The sequence below is a fragment of the Loxodonta africana genome, chromosome 9 (genome assembly GCF_030014295.1).
Source record: "Loxodonta africana isolate mLoxAfr1 chromosome 9, mLoxAfr1.hap2, whole genome shotgun sequence".
Classification (NCBI taxonomy): domain Eukaryota; kingdom Metazoa; phylum Chordata; class Mammalia; order Proboscidea; family Elephantidae; genus Loxodonta; species Loxodonta africana.
In genome coordinates, this window is record NC_087350.1 from 65,288,262 (window position 1) to 65,312,765 (window position 24,504).

Sequence of the window (24,504 nt, forward strand, 5' to 3'; positions counted from 1 at the left end):
TTTAATGTGATGGAGAAACAAATCACCAACTTCATATGGAGGGGAAAGAAGCCTCAGATAAGTAAAGCATTACTGAAAAAGAAGAAGAAAGTGGGAGGCCTCACTCTACCTGATTTTAGAACATATTATACAGCCACAGTAGTCAAAACAGCCTGGTACTGGTACAACAACAGGCACATAGACCAGTGGAACAGAATTGAGAACCCAGATATAAATCCATCCACATATGAGCAGCTGATATTTGACAAAGGCCCAGTGTCAGTTAATTGGGGAAAAGATAGTCTTTTTAACAAATGGTGCTGGCATAACTGGATATCCATTTGCAAAAGAATGAAACAGGACCCATACCTCACACCATGCACAAAAACTAACTCCAAGTGGATCAAAGACCTAAACATAAAGACTAAAACGATAAAGATCATGAAAGAAAATATAGGGAAAACATTAGGAGCCCTAATACAAGGCATAAACGGAATATAAAACATTACCAAAAATGATGAAGAGAAACCAGATAACTGGGAGCTCCTAAAAATCAAACACCTATGCTCATCTAAAAAAAAAAAGACTTCACCAAAAGAGTAAAAAGACCACCTACAGATTGGGAAAGAATTTTCAGCTATGACATCTCCGACCAGCGCCTGATCTCTAAAATCTATATGATTCTGTTAAAACTCAACCACAAAAAGACAAACAACTCAATTAAAAATTGGGCAAAGGATATGAACATGCACTTCACTAAAGAAGATATTTAGGCTGCTAACAGATACATGAGAAAATGCTCTCGATCATTAACCATTAGAGAAATGCAAATTAAAGCTACGATGAGATTCCATCTCACTCCAACAAGGCTGGCATTAATCCAAAAACCACAAAATAATAAATGTTGGAGAGGCTGCAGAGAGATTGGAACTCTTATACACTGCTGGTGGGAATGTAAAATGGTACAACCACTTTGGAAATCTATCTGGTGTTTCCTTAAGAAGTTAGAAATAGAACTACCATACAACCCAGAAATCCCACTCCTTTGAATGTATCCTAGAGAAATAAGAGCCTTTACATGAACAGATACATGCACACCCATGTATATTGCAGCACTGTTTACAATAGCAAAAAGCTGGAAGCAACCAAGGTGTCCATCAATGGATGAATGGTTAAATAAATTATGGTATATTCACAGAATGGAATACTACACATTGATAAAGAACAGTAATGAATCTGTGAAACATTTCATAACATGGAGGAACCTGGAAGGCATTATGCTGAGTGAAATTAGTCAGATGCAAAAGGATAAATATTGTATAAGACCACTATTATAAGATCTTGAGAAATAGTTTAAACTGAGAAGAACACATTCTTTTGTGGTTACGAGAGGGGGGAGGGAGGGAGGGTGGGAGAGGGTTATTTACTGATTAGTTAGTAGATAAGAACTACTTTAGGTGAAGGGAAGGACAATACTCAATACACGGAAGGTCAGCTCAACTGGACTGGACCAAAAGCAAAGAAGTTTCCGGGGTAAACTGAATGCTTCAAAGGTCAGCGGAGCAAGGGCGGGGGTTTGGGGACCATGGCTTCAGGGGACATCTAAGTCAATTGGCAAAATAAATTCTTTTAAGAAAACATTCTGCATCCCACTTTGAAGTGTGGCGTCTGGGGTCTTAAATGCTAACAAGTGGCCATCTAAGATACATCAATTAGTTTCAACCCACCTGGATCAAAGGAGAATGAAGAACACCAAGGTCACGAGATAATTATGAGCCCAAGAGACAGAAAGGGCCACATGAACTAGAGACTTACATCACCCTGAGACTAGAAGAACTAGATGGTGCCTGTCCACAACCGATGACTGCTCTGACAGGGAGCACAACAGAGAACCCCTGAGGGAGCAGGAGAACAGTGGGATGCAGACCCCAAATTCTCATAAAAAGACCAGACTTAATGGTCTGACTGAGACTAGAAGAATCCCGGCGGTCATGGTCCCCAAACCTTCTGTTGGCCCAGGATAAGAACCATTCCCGATGACAACTCATCAGACATGGAATGGGCTGGACAATGGGTTGGGGAGAGATGCAGATGAGGAGTGAGCTACTTGTATCAGGTGGACACTTGAGACTGTGTTGGCATCTCCTGTCTGTAGGGGAGATGGGCGGGTAGAAAGGGTTAGAAACTGGCAAAATGGTCATGAAAGGAGAGACTGGAAGGAGGGAGCAGGCTGACTCATTAGGGGGAGAGTAAATGGGAGTATATAGTAAGGTGTATATAAGTTTATATGTGAGAGACTGACTTGATTTGTAAACTTTCACTTAAAGCACAATAAAAATTATTTTAAAAAAAAGTAGGTTGCAAAAGAGCACATAACACATTGCCAAAACACACATGAAAACACTCAATGCCTTACTAGCAAGAAAAAATATATAAATTAAACCATGAGATGCCCTTATTCTCCTATAAACTTGGAATAATGAACTGATAATACCTCCAGGATTCTTTTTTTTTTTTAATTAAACTTTTTATTTTGAGATAATTGTAGTTTCACCTGTAGTTGTAAGAAATAGTACGGAGAGATCCCATTTACCCAGTTTTCCTCAATGGTAACATCTTATAAAACTATGGTACACTATCACAACCAGGATATTGATACAGTCAAGACAGAGACTAGTTCCGTCACCACAAAGATCCTTTGTGTTCCTTCTTATATCCACCTCTCTCCTGCCCCTACCCAGTTCTTAACCTCTGGCAACTATTCTCCATTGAACCTGTCATGTCAAGAATGTTACGTAAATGGAAGCATATGGTATGTGACCTTTGGGGACTGGACTTTTTCACTCAGCACAGTTCCCTGGAGAGTCACCCAGATTGTTACGTGGATCAATAGTTTGTTGTTAGTCCTGAGTAGTAACCTATAGTGTGGAGTCTCACAGTTTTGTTTAACTATCGGTCTGTTGATGGACATCTGGGTTGTCTTCAGTTCTTAGTGATTACATTTACGTACAGGTTCTTGTATGAAAAGTTTCTGTTTTTCAGGGATAAATGCCAAGCATGTCCTCATTATTTTTTTTTAATAATTTTTATTGTGCTTTAAGTGAAAGTTTACAAATCAAGTCAGTCTCTCACACAAAAACTTACATACACCTTGCTACACACTCCCAATTACTCTCCTCCCAATGAGACAGCCCACTTTCTCCCTCCACTCTCTCTTTTCGTGTCCATTTCACCAGCTTTTAACCCCCTCCACCCTGTCATCTCCCCTCCAGGCAGGAGATGCCAACATAGTCTCAAGTGCCCACCTGATCCAAGAAGCTCACTCTTCACCAGCATCCCTCTCCAACCCATTGTCCAATCCAATCCAATCCATATCTGAAGAGTTGGCTTCAGGAATGGTTCTTGTCCTGGGCCAACAAAAGGTCTGGGGACCATGATCACCAAAGTCCTTCCAGCCTCAGTCAGACCATTAAGTCTGGTCTTGTGAGATTCTGGGGTCTGCATCCCACTGAATACCCAGCACTCTTGATGGTACTCTTACAATAGCTGCTGGACACTTAAATTAGTGTAGCTTTTCTGGAGCGGTTACTCGTTAATTTCTATCTAGAAATTTACTATAACGAATTATCCAGACATATACAGGAAGGTTTAAGTTTAAAGTGTTAAAAAGCAAAGGTGTCACTTTGAGAACTAAAGTGTTCCTGACCCAAGCCATGGTATTTTCAATCCCCTCATATGCATGTGAAAGCTGGACAGTGAATAAGGAAGACCAAAGAAGAATTGATGCCTTTGAATTATGATGTTGGTGAAGAGTAAATCTGTCTTGGAAGAAGTACGGCCAGAATGCTCCTTGGAAGAAAAGATGGCAAGACTTTGTCTCACTTACTTTGGATGTATTTTCAGGAGGGACCAGTGCCTGGAGAAGGACATCATGCTTAAAGCAGAGAGCCAGCAAAAAAGAGGAAGACCCTCAATGAGATGGATTGACACAGTGGCTGCAACAATGGCATAGCATAGCAACGATTATAAGGATGGCGCAGGACCGGGCAGTGTTCCATTCTGTTGTGCAATGAGATGCTATGAGTTAGAACTGACTCTATGGCACCTAACAACAACAACAACAACATACAGAATAATTAAGCTGTAGAGATGTTCTTTGAAGCTTTATTTAAAATAGCAGAAACTGGAACCAAAGTCAATCATATCATAGGACACTATGCAGACCTGAAAAATGTACTTAACACTGGATAGCATTTACTATTATTGACAAACACTTCTGCTGAAAAGGTATCTTGCTTTTCTCCTGTTGGTTTGAGCCCTCTCTATCTTCCACATTTCCTTCTTCTGCCCTTGCTTTAAATATTGATTACTCTCAAGCTTGTGCCGTGCCCATCTGCTTGTCATTTTGTACCCCTTCTGGGTGATCTCATCCAGTCTCTTGCCTGCCTTAACTGTCTTTGTGCTGATGACTCCTACATCTGTTTCTTCAGGACTAATCTATTCTGTTGGAGCCCTGGTGGTGCAGTGATTAAGAGGTCGGCTACTCACCAAAAGGTCAGCAGTTTGAATCTACCAGCTGCTCCTTGGAAACCCTATGGAGCAGTTCTCCTCTGTCCTATAGGGTCACTGTGAGTTGGAATCAACTCACCAGCAACGGGTTAGGTTTTTGGTTTTAATCTATTGTATTAGCTCTAAACTCTGTACACACAGTCCCTGAATTACAAATGAGTTTCATTCCTAAGTCTGTCTTTAAGTCCAATTTGTACGCAAGTCGGAACAGTTAGGTACAGTTCGTATCTAATGTCAGTCAAACGTTTGTCTTGATATATAGCATGTAGTGTATCTTTCTATGCATTAAAAACATTAAAGACATACTTCCAGATACACTAAAACACCTTTAATGTAATATATTTATAGTAATAATAATGTTTTGTTATGTGTCCCAAAGTAGCGCCTGTTTGTCATTACGAACCATTGTATGTAACTCAAAATTTTAATGTAACAGGCTTTACAGGAATTGGTTTGTAAGTACAGGTTGTATGGAAGTCAGGTATTTGTAATCTGGGAACTGCCTGTACTCCCTATCCAGCTTTTGCTCCCTCTTTTGCATGGTGTCTTTCTATATGCCACCTTCCTACCCACAATTCCCTTCCTTTTCTTATCCCACCTGGCTAACTCCTGCTGAACCTTCAGTGCTGATAGAGGACTTCGATGACCTCCTCCTCCAGCTGTTCTTGTTATCTGAAATATTTTTTCTCCCCTGAGCTTTCACATCCCCAAGTCACCTGATTCGTGCCAATTTCTCCCTCACTCCACAATTAAGATGGGGAAATCTTCCTTGATTCCCAAAAAGGAAGTCAGGTATCCCTCCTGAGTGCTCCTACAGCCTCATGTATTGTAAGACTTACCCCTAGGTATTTTATTTGCCTGGATACTTATCTGTGAGTCCCTTGAGATTAGGAACTAAATCTTATTTGCCATTGTATCCCCAACACTAAATATTCCAGTTGGCAGATAGTAGGCAAATACTAATTTAAGTGTCTGGTAGCTATAGATATATTCATAGAACAAATTAATGACAGAGAAAAAAACTTTTTAATATATTGGTAAGTGAAAGGACTATGTTATCAAATGGTACATATAATGTGATTCAAAGTTTGTAAATAAAAAGTAATTTTTGTCTATATGTTTGTATAGATTAAGAACTACATGGAATATAGAGATTGACTTTGCAGAGATGCAGCCTACATAGTTTTGTGGGTTTTCTTCAGCAGATGGCAGTAGCTGGAATGTAAAACAGGGTTTCAGATCAGTTTGTTCCAGTTTGAAACCCTGCTGAGGGTTTGCATTTCTAACAAGTTCCCTGCTGAGAATTGCATTTCTAACAAGTTCCATGATTCTTATGTATGACTTCCTGGGAACATCTTAGAAATAATACATGAGAATCATTGTTGATTCTTATGTATGACTTCCTGGGAACTTTTTAGAAATAATACATAAGAATCACTGTTGATTCTTATGCATAGCTTCCTGGGAACTTGTTAGAAATGCAAATTCTCAGCAGGGGTTCAAACTGGAATGAACTGGTTCAAAACCCTGATGTAAAAGTGGTGAAGTAAAAAAGCTAGACTGACCAGGTGTTTTGTGTTCTCTAGAATGGGTGGAATTGAGAGCCCAGAGGGCAAGGGCATTGAGGGTATTAGACTAGAAAATGGTTGGAGTGGTGAACAGTGGTATCTCGGATAGGTAGGTGAGGCGAGGATGGGAGTGTCAGAATATTAGTAGAAAACACTGAGTAAATCTTAGGCAATATTAGTAGAAAACATTGAGTGAGTAAATCTTAGGCAATATTGGTAGAAAACACTAAGTGGTCTAGAAGAATAGGGGATTGTGAGATCTTGGTAGAGCAGTTCTGATGATGGCATGGGGTAGGGTTTTGCCATGGATATTGGTGGCTGAAATGGAATGGAGGGAGTTCATAGCTTTGAGCTAAAAAAAAAAATGTGAGGCCAAATTTTGGACAGCTTATCTATAAGGACCTTTAAGTTGCCCTCAGGTTGAGTTGGCAATAGATGGAGTATGACTGGGTTAACAGTGTGAATGACAAACCAAAACATCTTTTACCGGAGCTCTAATAGGAAGGAACAAGTGAAGTACCATTGGACAGTTGCTTTGAACACATAATCTGGAGTAGCCCACATAAAATTTGAAAACGCTTTTCTATGGATTGTCTATGGATTCCTTACTAATGAAAAGAAATCAAATACATTTTGCCTAATAGCTCCAATGCAACCCTCTTCACCTGGGTATGCATCAAAGGATTTCCTTAGAAAAACCTGACATTTAATTGTCTGAGAGAATAGTTCTGTATTTTAAGCTTAGTCCTATACCTGGTTGAGGGGGAAGTTGAATAGGTAGGTAGCTTTGTAAAGTCCCTCCCCAGTTTAACTTGCTATTGTATTAAAAGTAATTCCAAGTGGGTGAGGACGGAAGAAACTTTCTTGCTTTATATCCATTTTGCTTGTAGTCTAGACATCTGCAAGCCAGCAGGAAATTTAATACAAATTTTTTTTTTTTTTTAAATCTCCTGGCAGTTTAAAGTTCTGGGTCAAAGGTGGTATCTGAATAATTTCTATCATGCAACATCATTTAACTTCACTACGAGGGAACAAGTTCCGGTAGTGTGTTTAGATCTGTACCCAGCAACTGACTACTCCGTGAATATTACCTTGCTGGCATCCCCCAAGGAGCGCTCAGTGCAAATCACGATAAAAACTGCACCAGCCGGTAGGTGTGGACGTCTTTATATTTTTATACTTCTGGACAAGTTAAATATATGAGATTTTTGGCTTGTAGAGCATATGAATCAATAACAGACTGCTTTATTCAGTGTTCTCTGTTTTCTCTGTTAATGACTAGGTTGAAAATTCTGTAAGGTCTCTTACCTCCAACCCCAGATTTAAGACAGCCAAGCCCTTAGAGTGATCATTATGGACAAGCTGGAACCAACTTCTTAGAGACCAGGAATGCAAGCCCCATTGTGTTGGACACTGGCAGGACAAAGAGGCCTCATGACTGTGCCATGTATGAACACATTAACCCAACACAGAGAACAGCTGCCTAATGAAGGTCAAAAAAAAAAAAAAAAAACAATGAAGGTCAAGCACCTTAGAAATTCTTCTCTTCCAATAGGGCATCTTGAAGAAACCAAATAATGATCACTGCATTAACTCCACAGCTCCCCCTAGTGGAAGGAAACACAGAAGGTTCTACAATTTTTTGTTTGTTTTTCTTTAAATCCTTGGCTTAACAGCCAAGTCTATGGGCAACTAGTTGGAGAGGCTCCCCTCTTTGTAGAAAACCAACAGAATAGTGTTTGTAGCTCTTGCTCCTGCCTTCCCAAGGCCTCTCTTTGGATGTTCACTGCTCTTTGTGAATCAGGATTGGACAGTATGAACTTTGCACTTGGAAGACAGTAGGGCGATGAGGCACCTAAGGCAGAAAAAACACTTTTTATTCTATTTTCCTTCTCAGAGTATGGCCGATCGCCTTGTTCTAAATGTACCTCATGACAGTATAAACATAACCCCAAAATGCATTTCCAGTTACATAATAATGCTCACAATCTGAATATGAATTACCTGTAATTATTAGATTCTCAGAGAAATTAATGTCTAAATATTAAATCCACTTCTTGTAAATTAAACTGTAAAGGCATTAAAATCCCATTTTCTTTCTTCCCCAACATCTTACTCTGCTGCTTCTCAGCTGGGGAGGTCACACGGAAATGGAGAGGGTGTTCTGGCTGTTGTATCTTAGAAATCTTGTTTTGTAATAGATGTTATTCCTTTGGTACCTGCAAAGTTGCATTAATCTGATTCTAAGTTTCATTTTTCCACTTCTTGATACAAGCCCCAGAGACACAAAATTTAGAAAGCAAAAGCAAAACTATGGGGTGGTTGCACAATATTTGAATGTATTAAGTACTACTGAATTGTACATTTTAAAATGGTTATTTTTATGTTGTATGAATTTTGTCTCAGTTAAAAAATAAAGTCAAGGGGCTAGGTATGTTCTTCTTGCACCTGGGGCTCAGTCACCTGAGTGATTATTACCTAACATAATACAAGCAAAATCCTTAGAACAGCACCCAGCAGGTAACAATAGTGGTGAGAATTGTTGTTGTTAGGTTCTGTCAAGTTGCTGGAAACCCTGGTGGTGTAGTAGTTAAGTTAGAATCCACCAGGCACTCCTTGGAAACTATGGGGCAGTTCTACTGTGTCCTGTAGGGTCTCTATGAGTCAGAATTGACTCGACGACAGTGGGTTTGGTTTTGGTTTTGGTGGAGTTGCTTGCAGCCCCTAGCAACCCGACATACAACAGAAGGAAACACTGCTTGGTCATGCGTCATCCTCACAATCGTTGTTATGCTTGAACCCATTGTTGTAATCCATCTCATTGAAGGCCTTCTTTTTCACTTACCCTCTACTTTACCAAGCATGACGTCCTTCTCCAGGGACTGGTCCCAGCTGATAACAAGTCCAAAGTATGAGACAAATCCTTGCCACCCTTGCTTCTAAGAAGTGTTTTGGCTATACTTCTTCCAAGACAGGTGGTAAGAATAACAGCTGTCCTTTACTGAGCACTCAATACATGCCAGACGTTGTTCAAAGTACTATAACTGGGCCAACTCATTTGATCCTAACCTTCTGAGGAAGGCACTAGTATTATCCCCATTTCACAGATAAGGACAGTGAGTCACAGAGATGTTAAGCAACTTGTCCAAGATTGTACAGCTAGTAGGGGTGCAACTGAGGTTTGAACATAGACAGTCTGATTTCAGTAGAATCAGTACATCTACTGCTTCTCAAAAAAATATTTAGTTATTAAAAAAAAAAAGCAAAATTATCTTCCCCAAATCCAGTGCATTTTCAGTCCGAACTTGAGCAAGCCTAAGAATCACCTGGAAAGCTTATTAAAATACAGGTTCCTGGGCTGTGTCCAGAGGGTCTGATTTAGTAGGTCTGGGATGGAGACCCTGGCTTTTAATTTCTCGTAAGCTCCTGGGCCTTGGTGATGCTGCCAGTCCACATTTTTGAATAGCATTGCTTTAACCACATAAACCTTACCACATAGACCTCTGGATAATTTAAATCCCTTGCTTACAACTCTGGCAGAGACATGATTAAAAAAAGGAAACAACAAAATGTGGTAGCCAAAATAATTCTGTCTATACTTGCCTAAGTAGCCTGTGTTGAAGCTCTGCCTAATTTGTGAAGACATTTTCCTAATAATCTAATATCTACCTCATCTGTTCCTGCAGTTCCAGCTCCAGAGACCAAAAGTTTCCATCTTTCCCCATGGTGCTTTTCTGCCCTGTGGCAGCTCTTGTCTTTATGCTCAAGATTCCAATTAGTACATCCATATTTTGCATAGAGGGGAAGACTGAGTCTTACCCCTCCTTCCCACTTGAGATTACACAGGACAAAAACAGACTGACAAGTGAGAAGCAAAGTATCAACATTTTTGACCTGGGCAAGTCCCAGGAACTCTCCTCAATACAGAGTTTCAGGTAAAAGCTAAATTAGAGAATGAGGCTTAGATATATGGCATAGTGAGTCTTCCTACTCCCTTCACTCCTGGAAGTATGGGCAATTGGTTCTGCAAGAGAGCCTCACTTGGTTTACCACCCAATCTCTCTGCCTTAAAAGCAAAGAAAAGGGCAGTGGGCAGAAACTGGTTACTTACCTCTTGGGGACAGAAGACATATGTGCTCCTTGTACCTGAGCACAGGCAGGCCTCAGAGAGCAAGAGTACACATATTGTTTGGGAAGCGATCTATAATATATGAACCCCACTCGCTAGGAAATGTGACCCAAGAAATAGCAGTCTCCTATAGATTACACATTTAGTTCCTTCCTCGAAGATTAGTGAGTAAAGGGTGAAAGAGGCCAGAACTGTCCTTTCCTTTATGGAAATCAAGAGACAGATAAATAACAGCCTTTAATACACTTGAGCAACTTGACCTCTGTAATGTTAGAGGGTTGAATAGAACGATTTGAAAAGCCCGTTCTAGTTCTAGAGGTCTATGTTAGGAGAGCAATTCAAATTACTTTTAGGTTCCTTCAAATTCATTTATTTCAACGTTTAAATTTTTGATTGATTTGTTTACTATCATCATTTCATTTATCTTTTTAATTTTATGTTCTTCTTATTGACATGTACAACTTATTTATAAACTAAGAGCATTAATCCTATATTATGTCAAACTATTTCTCATATTTTGCAAATTCTTTTACATTTTTATGGTGTTTTTGACATATAGAAGTTTTAGATTTCTATGGGTCGAATCTATTGTCCTCTTCCTTTGTGGTTGACTACATTAAGTTAAAGAGAGAATTTTTAACAAGAAATTATTCATTTATACCCGATCTTATATCCAGGAAAGACTTTGAGTGAGCTGCATGGGTATGTAAAATAAAAGATAATAGGTTTGAAGTCTAAATGAAAGAAGGAAGAAAACTAGAGGCATAAAAAAAGATGTAGGAAAAAGGGTAAGAAAAATACATGTCCTCATAACCTACTTACTTGCTCACTAGTGGATCACGAATTTGGGTTCAAGCTTTCTAGCCATCTAGTCAGAAGGGGGGTTGTTACATTGCTCATAAGGTTAAAACAAAGCAACATTTTTCAGAAGTACATTTTTCACCCCCAATACCAGGATCCTGTAGGAGTTTCTTGTTCCAGGGATCTCATAAATAGGACAATGTATGAGCTGCATTTTACAAGGATTTTATGAGACAGTTTCTCATATTGTCCTTCATCACAGTTAATATATTATAGGAAAGCGTATTTCAGCATGGGGTGAGCAAGGAGAGATGTATTAGAAATGCCTCCTGTCTGATGACCTGGCTTAATTCAGGGGTGGGAATAGGTTATTTAGATTATTTGGAGGAAATGAATGGGGTCCATGTCTTTCAAGCAATACTTTCTAAATACTGTTTCTCTCAGCTGCGACCTGATGAATGTATGGTGTCATTTAGCTTGAGACTGTTCTCTGTCAGAAGTGCCCAGAGAGCAGGTATTGTGTTGGCAGTTGAATAACAAGGACTTGTGCTTGAATAGAAGGCTGCCCGCCTCTGTTAGAAGGTTCAGCCAAGGGCGTGCTCTCAGAGGTCGTAAGTTTCCTCCAAGAATTGTTTGAATCTGCTCTGGATAGATAAATAGGTGATTGAACCCCTAAAATTCTTCTTCACATAATATGGTCACATAGTTTTAGCCTGAAAATTTTCATAGCAGTTGTAACCAACCAAAAAACCAAACCCTTTGCTGTTGAGTCGATTCCAACTCAGAGCAACCCTATAGAACAGAGTAGAACTGCCCCATAGAGTTTCCAAGGAGTGCCTGATGGATTTAAACCGCCACCCTTTGGTTAGCAGCCATAGCTCTTAACCACTATGCCACCAGGGTTTCCAGTTGTAACCAGATACCAATTTTTTTTTTCTAAAGAAAAGTTTCAGTAAAATAACGGTAACACTCCCAGCTTCAAATAATGTTACATTCTCTTGTTCTTTCTAAGATAAACTGTTTACAAAATGTACACCAAGGATAACTCAAATGATACCGCTATTTACAGAACAGCTATAAAAATAGCAACTTTTAGGATAGTTGATTTATAGTCCTTCTTTCTGACAATATTTACCTTGCAAAGCCAACTGTCTATTTAGGCTACTTCTAATTAGAGACTTAAAAACCATAACATTTATTTGTAAAAGAATACTTGTTTTTCTGTTCTGTTTAGCAGAGGGTTGCATGCATTTAGACATTTCTTATAATAGTGTTACTATGTTAAAATTTTTCAGAAGAAAAGGGAATAGAACACTCTTACCTTTGTTCCCTAGTAAGAAATTGTGACTCTTAAATTGGCATTATGATGAAAGGTTTCCTAAGAACATGCATAATTTGAGATCTATGTTGACTATAAAACTTCACCCATAACTGATTCCTGCTTACGGAATCAAAGTCCAAGCACAGCATAATTAAGGCCATGAATAATTTAACCTTGTTTCTGGTAATTTTTTCCACAAAATGATAACTATTGTAGCAATATTCTGTGATAGAAGAGTCATGTCAGAAATCGATCTGCTTCTAAATCATTAGTGTGAGAGACCAATCCTTACTTGGGTTTAGCAAGAAATTGGCATACGTTGCATGGATTTCCCATCATTTGTAATAGGCCCAATATGGGAAGAGCAAAACGTTGTTTTTCTTAAAGATAAGATAATGATATTGTGGGCTTAGCAAGATAGAAACATGCCCATGGTGGCGTATAGCTGGGAATAAATTATTTAGGATTGGATCCTTCCACTTCCAAATGAGTCCTACATGTCTGGGAAGCAACAGGTTCATTTCATTCTTTTCAGAATGTGCATATTCTAATCATGTGTGCAGATAAGGAGACTCCAAGACTGAGATCTCCTGAGCTGACATCAGATAAAATGTCGATTTTCTAAAAAAATCCAAAATATCCCTTACTACGATGTAAAGGAAAGCTAACTAGAAGATACTCTTTTTAAAATTTAATTTCCTTGTACTTTTCTAATTTGATATAATCTCAAATTTTGTTTTCTCTCCCTCTCTTTTCCTGAAAAAAAAAAAAAATTGATCATGCTGTATTATTTTCTTAATTTGGTATTAGATTCTATTCACAAATATTTTCTTAAGTGTTTTTGCACCGACATTCATAAGTGATTTTGGTGTATAACTCCGCCTCTCTCTTTCTTCCTTTTTTTTTTTTTATTCCAATTTAACCAATGGCTGTCAAGTCGATCCAACTCATAGCAACCCTATAGGATAGAGTAGAACTGCCCCATAGAGTTTCCAAGGAGCGCCTGGCAGATTCGAACTGCTGACCCTTTGGTTAGGAGCTGTAGCACTTAAGCACTACACCACCAGGGTTTTCATCAAATTTAAGATCAGTATATTCCTTGCTCATAAGAAGAATTAGAAAGATTTCCTTCATTATTTATGCTCTGGGGTAATTCATGTAGCATAGGGATTATCTGGTTTTGGAAGGTGTGGTAGAATGTCATTGTAAAACATTCTGGGCACGGGCCTTTTTTGCAGGGTAGTTCCTTTATAAATTTCTCAGTTTTTTGTATGGCAATTGATCTGTTTAAGCTTTCTTTGTCTTTTTTTGGTAAACTGTATTTTCCTCGAAATTACCCATCATTTCATCTAAGTTTTCAAATTTATTTGCATAGTGATCTGCAAATTACTGTTTTAACTTTCTAATTTTTTTTTTGTTTCAATGATTATTTCTCCCTTTATTTGTGCTTTCTCCTTTTTTATCTAGATTAAGTTAGCTAATATTTTGCCTAGTTTATTAATATTTTTAAAAAGCCAAGATTTTGGTATGTTAATTAGATCTAGCTTTTTTTTTTTTTTTCTCCTAACATCAGGGATTTTCAAACTATGGCCTGTGGACCAAATCTGGCCTGTCACCTATTTTATAAATAAAGTTTTATTGAAACAAAGCCAAGCCATTTATTTACATATTCTCTATGGCTGCTTTTGAACTATGAAGACAGAGTTGAGAAATTTGTCAGAGCCTTCTGGTCCAGAAAGCCTAAAATGTTTACTCTCTGGCCCTTTACGGAAAAAATTTGCTGACCTTGCTCTATATCGTTAATTTCTGCTTTCGTTTTATTATAGACTTCCTTTTGATACAAAGGCAGTTGCATTATATCTTTGTTGTGAATTGTGGCTTTTAATGTTAAAAGTAGCCTTCTTTGTCACATTTAATGCTTTTGCACTTGAATTCTACTTTGTCTTATATCAGGATTGTAGCCCCTACTTTCATATGGTTTCTAATTGCATTGCCCAGCACGTTGTCTTTAGTTTTTTTGAATCACTTTATTTTAGGTGTTCTTCTTATATATAGCATATAGTGGATCTTGCATTGTGAGACAAATTAAAAATCTTTTTTTTTTCTTTTAATAGGTGAGTTAAGCCCATTTGCAGTTATTGATAGGACTGATATGTTTGGACTTGACTCTCCTTTTCTCTTATAACTACTCAGTGCTATATCTTCTGTATTTCTTTTTCCATGTGATGTGCTTTCTTTGCTATTTTACAGTTTCTTTTGTTTTTAGGAAGGGTTACATATTTTTTTCTCTAGTGGTTACGTTTTTAAATGCCCCCATCTCCTGTTTTCTCATTTAACCTTCCACCATCTGGTTTGTCAGTTTTTATTGGTATCCTTTAACTCCTTTTTATTGCCTATATACATTCGATGAATTTATTCTGTTTCCCTTTTTCTCTGTCCCTTCTCCTCCCAATTTTTTATTTGCATTACTTCCACTTTATCAGAACATGTACAATTTATGTATTATTCTCTCACCCCTGCCCTGCTTTTATTTTAGTCTTACATATGCAATTTAATATATTGAATGTTTACCATCAGTCCTTTTCCCCATCTTCTTGTAGATTCCTCAAGAATACAGTGTAACTTGAGTTCTTTCATGTTTAAAACTATTTTTCTATAGCTTGAAAGACAGCTTGGCTAGATATATAAAAATCTTGTTTCACACTTTCTTTCCTTGAATTTCTTTAAAATTCAGTTCTTTTGTTGCCTTGCTTTCTGTGTAGCTTTTGAGATGTCTGATGCAGCCTAATTCTCTTGTCTTTGGAAGTTTTTTGTTTGTTTGTTTTGCATAGAGACTATCATAATTTTTGCTTTATCTTTAAAGTCTAGAAGTTCTACTTGGGTAAGTCTTGGGATTGATTGTTCTGGATCAGCTTTCTCAGGTACTTGGTGGACCCTTTCAGTATTTAGATTTAGTTCTTTTTTATGTTTGGAAGTTATTTTGGATTATAATTTTAAATTTTAATAGTGCTTTAATGTTTTTTTTTCCCCTGAGAGACTTTAATTATACATTGATGGGATCTTTGCCTATATTCCATTTTAACCACTTTATCTTTGACCCTTTTTATCATTTTTTTTAATCTCACTTTTATTCTTCTGGTTGTTTTTCTATGCTCCTTATTCAATTTGTATTCTAATCTGTTTTTATATGGACACCATGAAATTTAGTCTTCATTTCTGATATGATTTTGTCTTTGTCTTTCATTTCTTTCCTGAATTCAGTCACTCTCATTTCATTGCTTCCATGTTTTTTTTTTTTTAATCCATTTATTTTCTTAGTTTTTGGATTTCTGATTCAAGGTGTTTTCTTCATATCCTCAAATGCTTGTTTGAGGATATTTAATTCAGTTTATTGTGTTACTTACAGTTTTTTCTAGTTTGTGGGTTTTTTTTTTTTTTAATGTGAAGGTTTTCCCAAGCTGAAATGTTCTGATAACAGTAGTCCCTCAGTATCCACGGGCAATTGGTTTCAGGACCCCCAGGATACCAAAATCCACAGATGCTCAATTCCCTTGTATAAAATGACATAGTATTTGCATATAACCTATGCGCACATCCTCCTGTATACTTTAAATCATCTCTGGATTACTTATAATACCTAATACAGTGTAAATGCCACATAAATAGTTGTTATACTGTATTGTTTAGGAATAATGACAAGAAAAAAAAGTCTGTACATGTTCCCTATGGATGCAGCCATTGTAGGCCGAACTACATAGCACACATCAGACATGAGACAAGCAAGCTCAAACAATGAGTGCTGGAGGGAAACTGAGGGGCTTTGAAATGGTGGGAGGCTACAGCAGAGTATGCCTACATATCACTTTTTTTTTCCCCCAAGTATTTTCAATCTAACTGGTTGGTTGAATCCGTGGATGTGGAACCTGCGGATATGAAGGGCCAACTGTATTTTTCTTTCTTTCTTTTTTAATGAAGGTTGCTTCTGTCTATTAATTCCATGGGTAGAATTGGTGGTTTAAGAGGGTTAACAAGATTTCTAGTTTGAGTGCCCTCTTCTGTCATCAAGTAAAATGCAGTTTCTTTAAAGGATGGCTTTTCTTGGTGAGGTGGGGTCGGGGTGAGGATGAATTGCATATTATCCAATTTCGGGGTTCTGTTTTACCTTGTCAGATCTTAAATGTCCCCTTGCTTTATTTCTCTTTGCTCTCAGTCTCCAAAGGACACCCACTCCTTCCTTTTCACCCTTGTTCCCCCAGAAGCGATGCATTTTTCATGCTACTCCCACAAGTCTCAGGGACTTTTTATCCTTTCCTCGTAGTCGGATCTCTGATAACCAGGTCTCCTTTTCAGTATTTTTCATACCTGAGGTGAAATTTGTCTTTCTGGGAGTGATTCTAGCTCACTCTTGAGGACTTTGTTTCCCTCGTCTCTCTTTCATACAGCTTTTCTCCTCACTCTCTACAAAGGCTTGTGGGAGAAGGAGAAAGAGAGAGATTGAACTATTTATTTTTCTATTTAAAGGTCATTTACAGTTTGTTGAGTTCTCTGTCTTCTAGTCATGACGACAGCTTGAGTTTTATTTTTTTTGTTGTTGTTGTTAATCTGGAGAATATTCTGGAGAATATGTGGAAAGATTTGGATTTAATTGGATTTAACTTGAACTGATTGGAACTCCAATCTAATATACCCTTAAGTGCTAATTTCTCACCTCCATACCTTTCTCCTATTTGATATTCCCTCTTATTTCTTTAGTTTATATATTCTCTTCTAGCTAAAAGTAAGCTTTCTTCTTTCTAAATTCTCATACTATATTTGAAGAAGAAGTATAGATAGTGGTTTGGCACAGTTACTCTGGAGTCAAACTATCTAAATTCAAATTCTAGATCTGCCCCTTACTACCTCTGGGCCTTTGGGCAAGTGTCCCAGTTGCCTTAACTGTAAAAATGGGGACAACAATACCTATATCATGGGATTGTGATGAAGACTAAATGGGCTAATGCATGTGGATATGCAACACAATTCCTGACATATAGTAAGTATCTATCAAATCTTAACTATGACTTGAGTTTGTCTTATGACATATACACATATACTCCCTTTATTTTTTTCTAATACTTATATAGTATGTAACTCCTCTCCTAGATTAAAAGCATATTAAGGGCAGAATCATGTCTTATTTAGAGTACCTGTATTCTCCTGGGTTAATACAGTATCAGTTGTTTAGCTTTCCCCTTATTATTGATTGTTTACATTTAAATAATTGTGAATGCTGTGCCTGTCAGTCTTACACACTGGGAGAACTAAGATGAGCAAGACATATTCTCTCCCCTCAAGGAACTCTCAGTTCAGTGGGCCAATAGATGAGGCTCAATAACAATTCAATGCATAAAATATAATTAAAGTATATGTAGAGCAACTATGGGAGCATAGAGAAAGCAATGATTGATTTTGACCAGAGTAGCTTAAAAAACACAACCCATTGCCATTGAGTTGATTCCGACTCATAGCAACCCTATAGGACAAAGTAGAACTGCCCCATAGAGTTTCCAAGGAGCACCTGGTAGATTCAAACTGCCGGCCTTTTGGTTAGCAGCCATAGCTCTTAACCACTACACTATCAGGGTTTAGCTTAGCCCATATTAATGAAGCAGAAATAAAGTTTCAGAGACATTGCTGAGCTAAGAGCCACATTTTCTCTTCTTTTAGGCATTCTTACAGGTCTGGTTTTTTATCTTTAGGATTCTAGATTAGATGAGCTCTGAGGGTGGTGAAAGGAGAGAGGGAGAACCAGAGCAGGAACAAGGGGGTGTACGCTCCATAGCAAAGGATCAGAGAGCAGGGTGGAAAGGGATTTGAGATGAGCTTCCTCTGTAGGGGATCCTGATCTCTCCAGTGAACTCACCGTGGGTTCAACCTGCCCGTGGTTCAAATTGCAAGCCCTTTTTATTTGAATGGAAGGAAGGGGACCTTCCTGGGGTAAGAATGCCTCTCCTTGACCAAGATGAAATTGAATTTAACCAGTGAGACATTTCCTGTGAAGCAGAGACAGCTGCAGGCCCATTATTACTACTATGTTATCTGTGCATACATGTGTCTATATAAAAAGTTTTTAAACCAAAAAATGGGGTTATTATATACATACCATTCCTCATCTTGCCTTTTTTTTTTTTTTTTTTGGCTTTACAATATTCTGTGAACCTACTTCCGTAACAGTTCATATAATACTATCTTATTCTCTTGAGGGAAGGATAGCATTCCACTGTAGAAAGGTACACTAATCTATTAATTTACCCACTGTGGATATGGACTTAGGGTTTCCCTCCCAAGTTTTTGTTATTACAGTCAATGTTAATGTGAATATAATTGGGTACATTATATGTTTTATTGATTCTCAGGTGTGCATTTTTTCACATTTTAGTATCTATGAAATCTTAAAATTATTATGCTGTCAGCCAGGTGGCCTCCATGAATGTAACTCCATGAGTGTCACTGCCCATGTACACTTGACTTCGTTATAGCTGCTCATAGCGTCATCAGTTCTACTTAGTTGTGGACATTGGTGGCACTGTAGAAGTTCTGAGTTTAATGGCCTATTAAAAGTCTTTCAGAGCTTACACTATGATTTGACATTAAAATAAAACCTTATTGTGTATGTAGAAAACCATGGAAACAGGGCAGCAAGGTATAAGATCAAGAAAGAGGCAGCATCAGAACGGTGTCAGTGGCTTGCAAGAAAATCCTGGAGAAAACAGTAGAATATAGTGTTAGTAAATGCTGCCTCACCAAAACTCTGGAGAGCATATAAGATAATATCATGTAGGAAAACACAGACACTGATAAGTCTTAATTGAAAAATGATTTGAAAATATTAGATATTGAACATGAAGAAATTTTAGGAATGTCTCAACCAACTAGTTTTTCTTATATTTTTATCTTATGACACGTGATAAAAAATTTATGTCTATATTGGTCTGAAAAAATTCTTTCAACCATTACAAAATAATACTAAGAGATAAGACATTAATTATGACAGTTTATTTGGCAGGATTTTTTTTTCTTAACAATGTGTAAAATAATGGTGCATCTTACAAGAATAGTATCTTAGATTCAATGAAATGTATTAATGTCTTTGCATACTTGGACACGGTATTTCTGTAGAATTGAATCTTGGAGTGGAATTGCCAAGATACTTGTAAATTTCTTCACATAAAAAAAAAAAAATTTCTTCACATAGATTATACCAATTTACACACACACACCAACAATATATGAGGGCCTATTTCCCAACACCTTCATCAACACTGGATATTATTACTTTTTAATGTTTGAAAACCTAGTAAGTAAAAAGCATATTTTATTTTGTTTTAATTTGTACCTCTTTGATTATTAATGAGGTTGATTTCTTCTCATACCTATTACAGTTCTCCTGTGAATCACTTTTTCTATTTATTACTTATTTTTGTTGGTGGTATTGTAAGTGTTCTTTAGATATTATGGCCATCAACTTTTTTTCTAATAAGTTACAATTTTTCTACACAGAAAGAAAAGTCTTTCAAACTTGGCTCTCATATCTTTTGTCATAAAGAAAATTTAAGGTTTTATTTAGTCAAATATTTGAAAATATTTTCTAGTTTTTTTTTTTTTAATTTTCCCCCTACCTAAGATGATAGAACTATTCTATGCTTTTTTCCTAGTATATTTCAAAATTTAAATATTTTATACAGCTGGAATCATTTTTGCCTGTTAAGATGGGAATCTAATATTTTATGCATATGGATAATTATTTCCCAACTCAATTTATTCTCCTCTGATTTGAAATGCCACTCTTATCATATACTAAATACGCATATATAGATAGATCTCTTTCTGGATTTGACTCTATTCCATTGACCTTTTTGTTTATTCCTTTGTTAGTAACAGACTGATTATATTCTACAGTTCTCAACAGGGATGATATCCTTCACAGGGGGAAAAATTGCCCTGAAGGAGTAAAAACTGGTTCTTGAGAGGTTAAAAACAAACAAAAAAATACCCTTTTTATGTATAAAGCACAGATATACATACAATACATAAAGAGATATACAGCATATTCGTGGTACTAAAATTTTATGAGGGAGGAGTGATTAGAAAAAAATGTCTAAAAAGGCTCATTTGCGGGGTAGTGACAATGAAAAAAGGCTAAGTAACACTGCTCTAGCTTTATAATAGGCACTGATACCTGGTTATGTCCCCTTTCAATATTTTTCTTTCACTGTTTTCTTGCTGTGTTTGTTACTCTTCTTGAAGAGTTGTAGCAAAAATTTGTGTCCATTGAGTGTGCCATGCTGGTTCCTGCTTCTGGGACTTTGACCTTGAGGTTTCCTCTGTCTGACTACTCTTCCTCCAGATCTTGGTGGTTTGCCTACTACCACTCTTCAGGTCTCTGTCCCCATATCACCTCCATGGAGACATCTCCTCTGACCATCTTCCTTAAAGTGTCACCGCCTGCTCACTTTCTGTCTTCGTACAATGCTTTTCTTCATAGTCTTTCCCATCACACAAAATCGTATTTTTAAATTTATTTGCTCACTTTTTTAATTTCCTCCTGTCTCATTAGAATATAAGCACCATGAGGGCAGAGACTTTGTCTTCTTTACCACTTTATTCTTAGCCCCTAGAGCATGCCTGGCACATGTTAAGAACATTTTTCCAATTGTTCATTGAATGAATGAACCTATCACCTTCCAAAAAGATCTGTTAGAATTGCCATTGAATATACATTGAATTATTATAGATTAATTTGAGGGATAATTGACTTTTTCACTTTTGAATTTTTCCATTCAGGAATGTGGCATTTCTGTCTTTGGCTTCATTTTTGTCTTTTATTTGTCTTTGTTTATGTCCTTTAGAAACTTTTTTCTTATCTTCATATAAATCTTGGACCCATCTAGTTAGGTTTATTTCTAGCTATTTGAACTTTGTGGTTTCTTCTCTTGTGAATAGGGATTGTTTTATTTTTCTGTTGTATTTTGTAACTTGTATTAGTTTCCTATTGCTGATGTAAGGAATTACTGCAAACTTAGGGCTTAAAATAATGTGAATTTGTTATCTCATGTTCTGTGTGTCAGAAGTTTGAAATCAGTTTCACCAGGCTAAAATCAAGGTGTCCACAGGCCTGCATTCCTTCTGGAGGTTCGAAGGTAGAATCCCTTTCCTTGCCTTTTCCAGCTTCTGGAGGCCACCTACATTCCTTGGCTCATGGCACCTTCCTCCATCTTCAAAGTCCATCAACTTAACCTCTGCTTCTGTCCTTATATCCTTTCTCTCTAACCCTGATTTTTTTGTCTCCCTCTTTTTTGTAAGGACCCTTGTGATCACATTGGGCTCCTCTGGATAATTCAGGATAATCTCCACACCTGAAGATCCTTAATTTAAAGTCCTTCTGCCATGTAAAGTAGCATATTCATAGGTTCTGGGGACTAGGTCATGGACCTCACTGGGGGGCCATTATTCAGCCTACCACACTTCTTGTAGATATATAGAAAACTATGTTTTTGTATGTTGTTCTTGAATTTGTTGAACTTTATCAAACTTCTATTATTTCTATCTGCTTTTCTAATGGTTCAAGCAATTTCATGTTTCTTTTTCAGTTGATTCTCTCAGATTTACTGGCAGTTACATTGTGTTCCCTTTCTTCCTGATATTTACAGCTCATTTTTTTTCTTGTCTAGAATCTCTTAACTAATATTAGATAATAGCTATGAGACCATGCATCCTTGTATTGGTCTTACTAAAAATCACTACATTGTTTTACCATTAAGTATGGCAGTTTCTCATAAACACTCAAATTAATATGTTTCTATCAGATTAAGGCCTAGCTTAATAAGATTTTAAATCAGGAATGTATGTTATGTGTATCTACTATTATGATTATGAAAGTAACCATGTGGGTTTTTTTTTCTAAATTTTATTTATTTTGTTGTTGAGAATATACAGAGCAAAACATATACCAATTCATCAGTTTCTACATGTACAATTTAGTGATATTAATTACATTCTTAAAGTTGTACAACCATTCTCATCCTCCTTTTCTGAATTGTTCCTCCCTTATTAACATAAATTCACTGCCCCCCCGCAAGATTCCTATCTAATCTTTCGAGTTGCAGTTATCAATTTGATACCATATAAATAGCTCATAAAAAAACATAATGCTCAAGGCAGGCCTTTCTTTTTTTACTAATTAAGCTAAACTACTACTGCTTGGTTTTAAGATGACTTTAGGGGATATTTTTAGTTTAAGGTTTAAAGATTATTTTAGGCGAATAATTTCAGGGGTTCTTCCATGGTCCATGGCTCCAGAAAGTGTAGAATCCATGATAATTTTAAATTCTGTTCTGCATTGTCCCCCTTTTGATCAGGATTCTTCTGTGGAATCTTTGATGAAAATGTTCAGTAATGGTAGCCAGGCACCTCCAGTTCTTCTTGTCTTATGGTAAGGGAGGTAGAACAGAATCAGTTAGCCACACATTCCGTATCCTCCTTCTATCCCTAACTCCCCTTCTTCCTCTGTTGTTCCAGGTTAACAGAGACCAGTTGCCGTGCCTTGAATAGCAGCTTGCAAGCTCTTAAGACCCCAGGCACTATGCGATGAACTAGGAGGTAGAACAGAATCACTAAACACATTACTAGTCCAATTAACTGAGATGTTCCATGAAACCATGACCCTAAACCTCCAACCAAGAAAACAAATCCCACGAAGTACAGTCAGAATAACCAAAAAAAAAACCCCAAACCCATTGCCGTTGAGTTGATTCCGACTCATAGCGACCCTATAGTACAGGGTAGAACTGCCCTAAAAGGTTTCCAAGGAGTGCCTGGTGGATTTGAACTGCTGACTTTTTGTTCAGCAACCCAAGCTCTTAACCACTATGTCAGAATACTCCTTGGAAACCAGGATGGCCAGACTTTGTCTCATGTCCTTTGGACATGTTATGAGGAGGGACCAGTACCTGGAGAAGGACGTGATGCTTGATAAGGTAGAGGGTCAGTGAAAAAGAGGAAAATCTTCAACAAGAAGGATTGACACAGTGGCTGCAACAACGGATTTAAACATAGCAATGACTGTGAGGATGGCACATGACCAGGCAGCATTTTGTTCTGTTGTACACAGGGTCACTATGAGTGGGAAACAACTCAACGCCACAACAGTAATTAGCGAAATAGGCATAGTGTGCTTAGTGATTGGTTGTGCCATCCTTGTACAGTTTGAGCATTGTGGTTTATCTAGTCATGTTGAATGAGTTTGGAAACTTTCCACCTTTCTGTATGATTTGGAACTGTTTAAGTAGTATTAGAGTTATTTGTTTTTGGAGGTTTCATAGATATGACATTTCTTGGACCTCAACTACTAATCCCTAAAACTATCTTCTCCACCCAGTAGTGGAGTTATGCTACCCCACCTAGCTTCATACCTTTACTTGTCACAGGAACCTGTCAGCCCAGGGGGCTATACAATAAAATCATGGTACTCTCTTTTTTTCAGGTGCTTTGGAAATTGTCTGTATTACTAATTCATTATCACAAGTTTCCTATGGAACTTCTTGACAAATCTGCTGTATTATTTGCAGTTTAGTGACAGGTCATTATTGAAAGAGGTAACCTCTGATATCAGAGTTTTAAATAAGTAGTCACCATGAAACTGAGCAGAGGCCAAGAAATGCTTTTTTGATACTAAGAGATGAGCAAGCCCAAACTCAAAGGAAGGATCCACTGCCCCCTGCAGCTTTTTAATCATAAAAAAGCCTGGCAGCTGGAGATAGCCTTTTTCAGCTCCTGAGGGAGCAATTCTCTGCTGAAATGTTCTCAGCTCAGAGCTTCAAACTGATGCTTTTTTATGTAAATGAGGGTGTCTAAGCAGTTGTTATTTTAGCATAGTGAATTAAGGGAGTTTGCAGTGAATAGATCTATTTTAAGACAAGTCCACTGATTGGATATCTTCTAATCTTATATTTTTCTTCGGTACTGAGTTTACCTAAATATACAAGTGGTGTTTCTTGGACTGCTACCACTAATTTCTGAATTAAAATTCTGCTGAACTCATCCCATGCAAATGCATAGCCTTGGGAACTGGTTGAATTAAAAGGCAGTATTTTTTATTT

The 24,504-nt window shown here is 37.4% G+C and overlaps 1 protein-coding gene across 5 annotated transcripts in view; it reads left to right on the forward strand.

Annotated features, from left to right (window-relative positions):
* The window catches only part of SUSD1 (sushi domain containing 1), a 223,587-nt gene that overhangs the window by 76,147 nt on the left and 122,936 nt on the right, over positions 1-24,504 (forward strand). For all 5 annotated transcript variants that reach the window (XR_010323050.1, XR_010323052.1, XR_010323051.1 and 2 more), the window contains exon 10: positions 7,074-7,266. Coding sequence is in view for 2 of the 5 variants with exons in the window: in XM_064291611.1 (XP_064147681.1) it covers positions 7,074-7,266 (193 nt within the window). In the remaining 3 variants the exon portion in view is untranslated. The remainder of the gene's footprint in view (positions 1-7,073; positions 7,267-24,504) is intronic.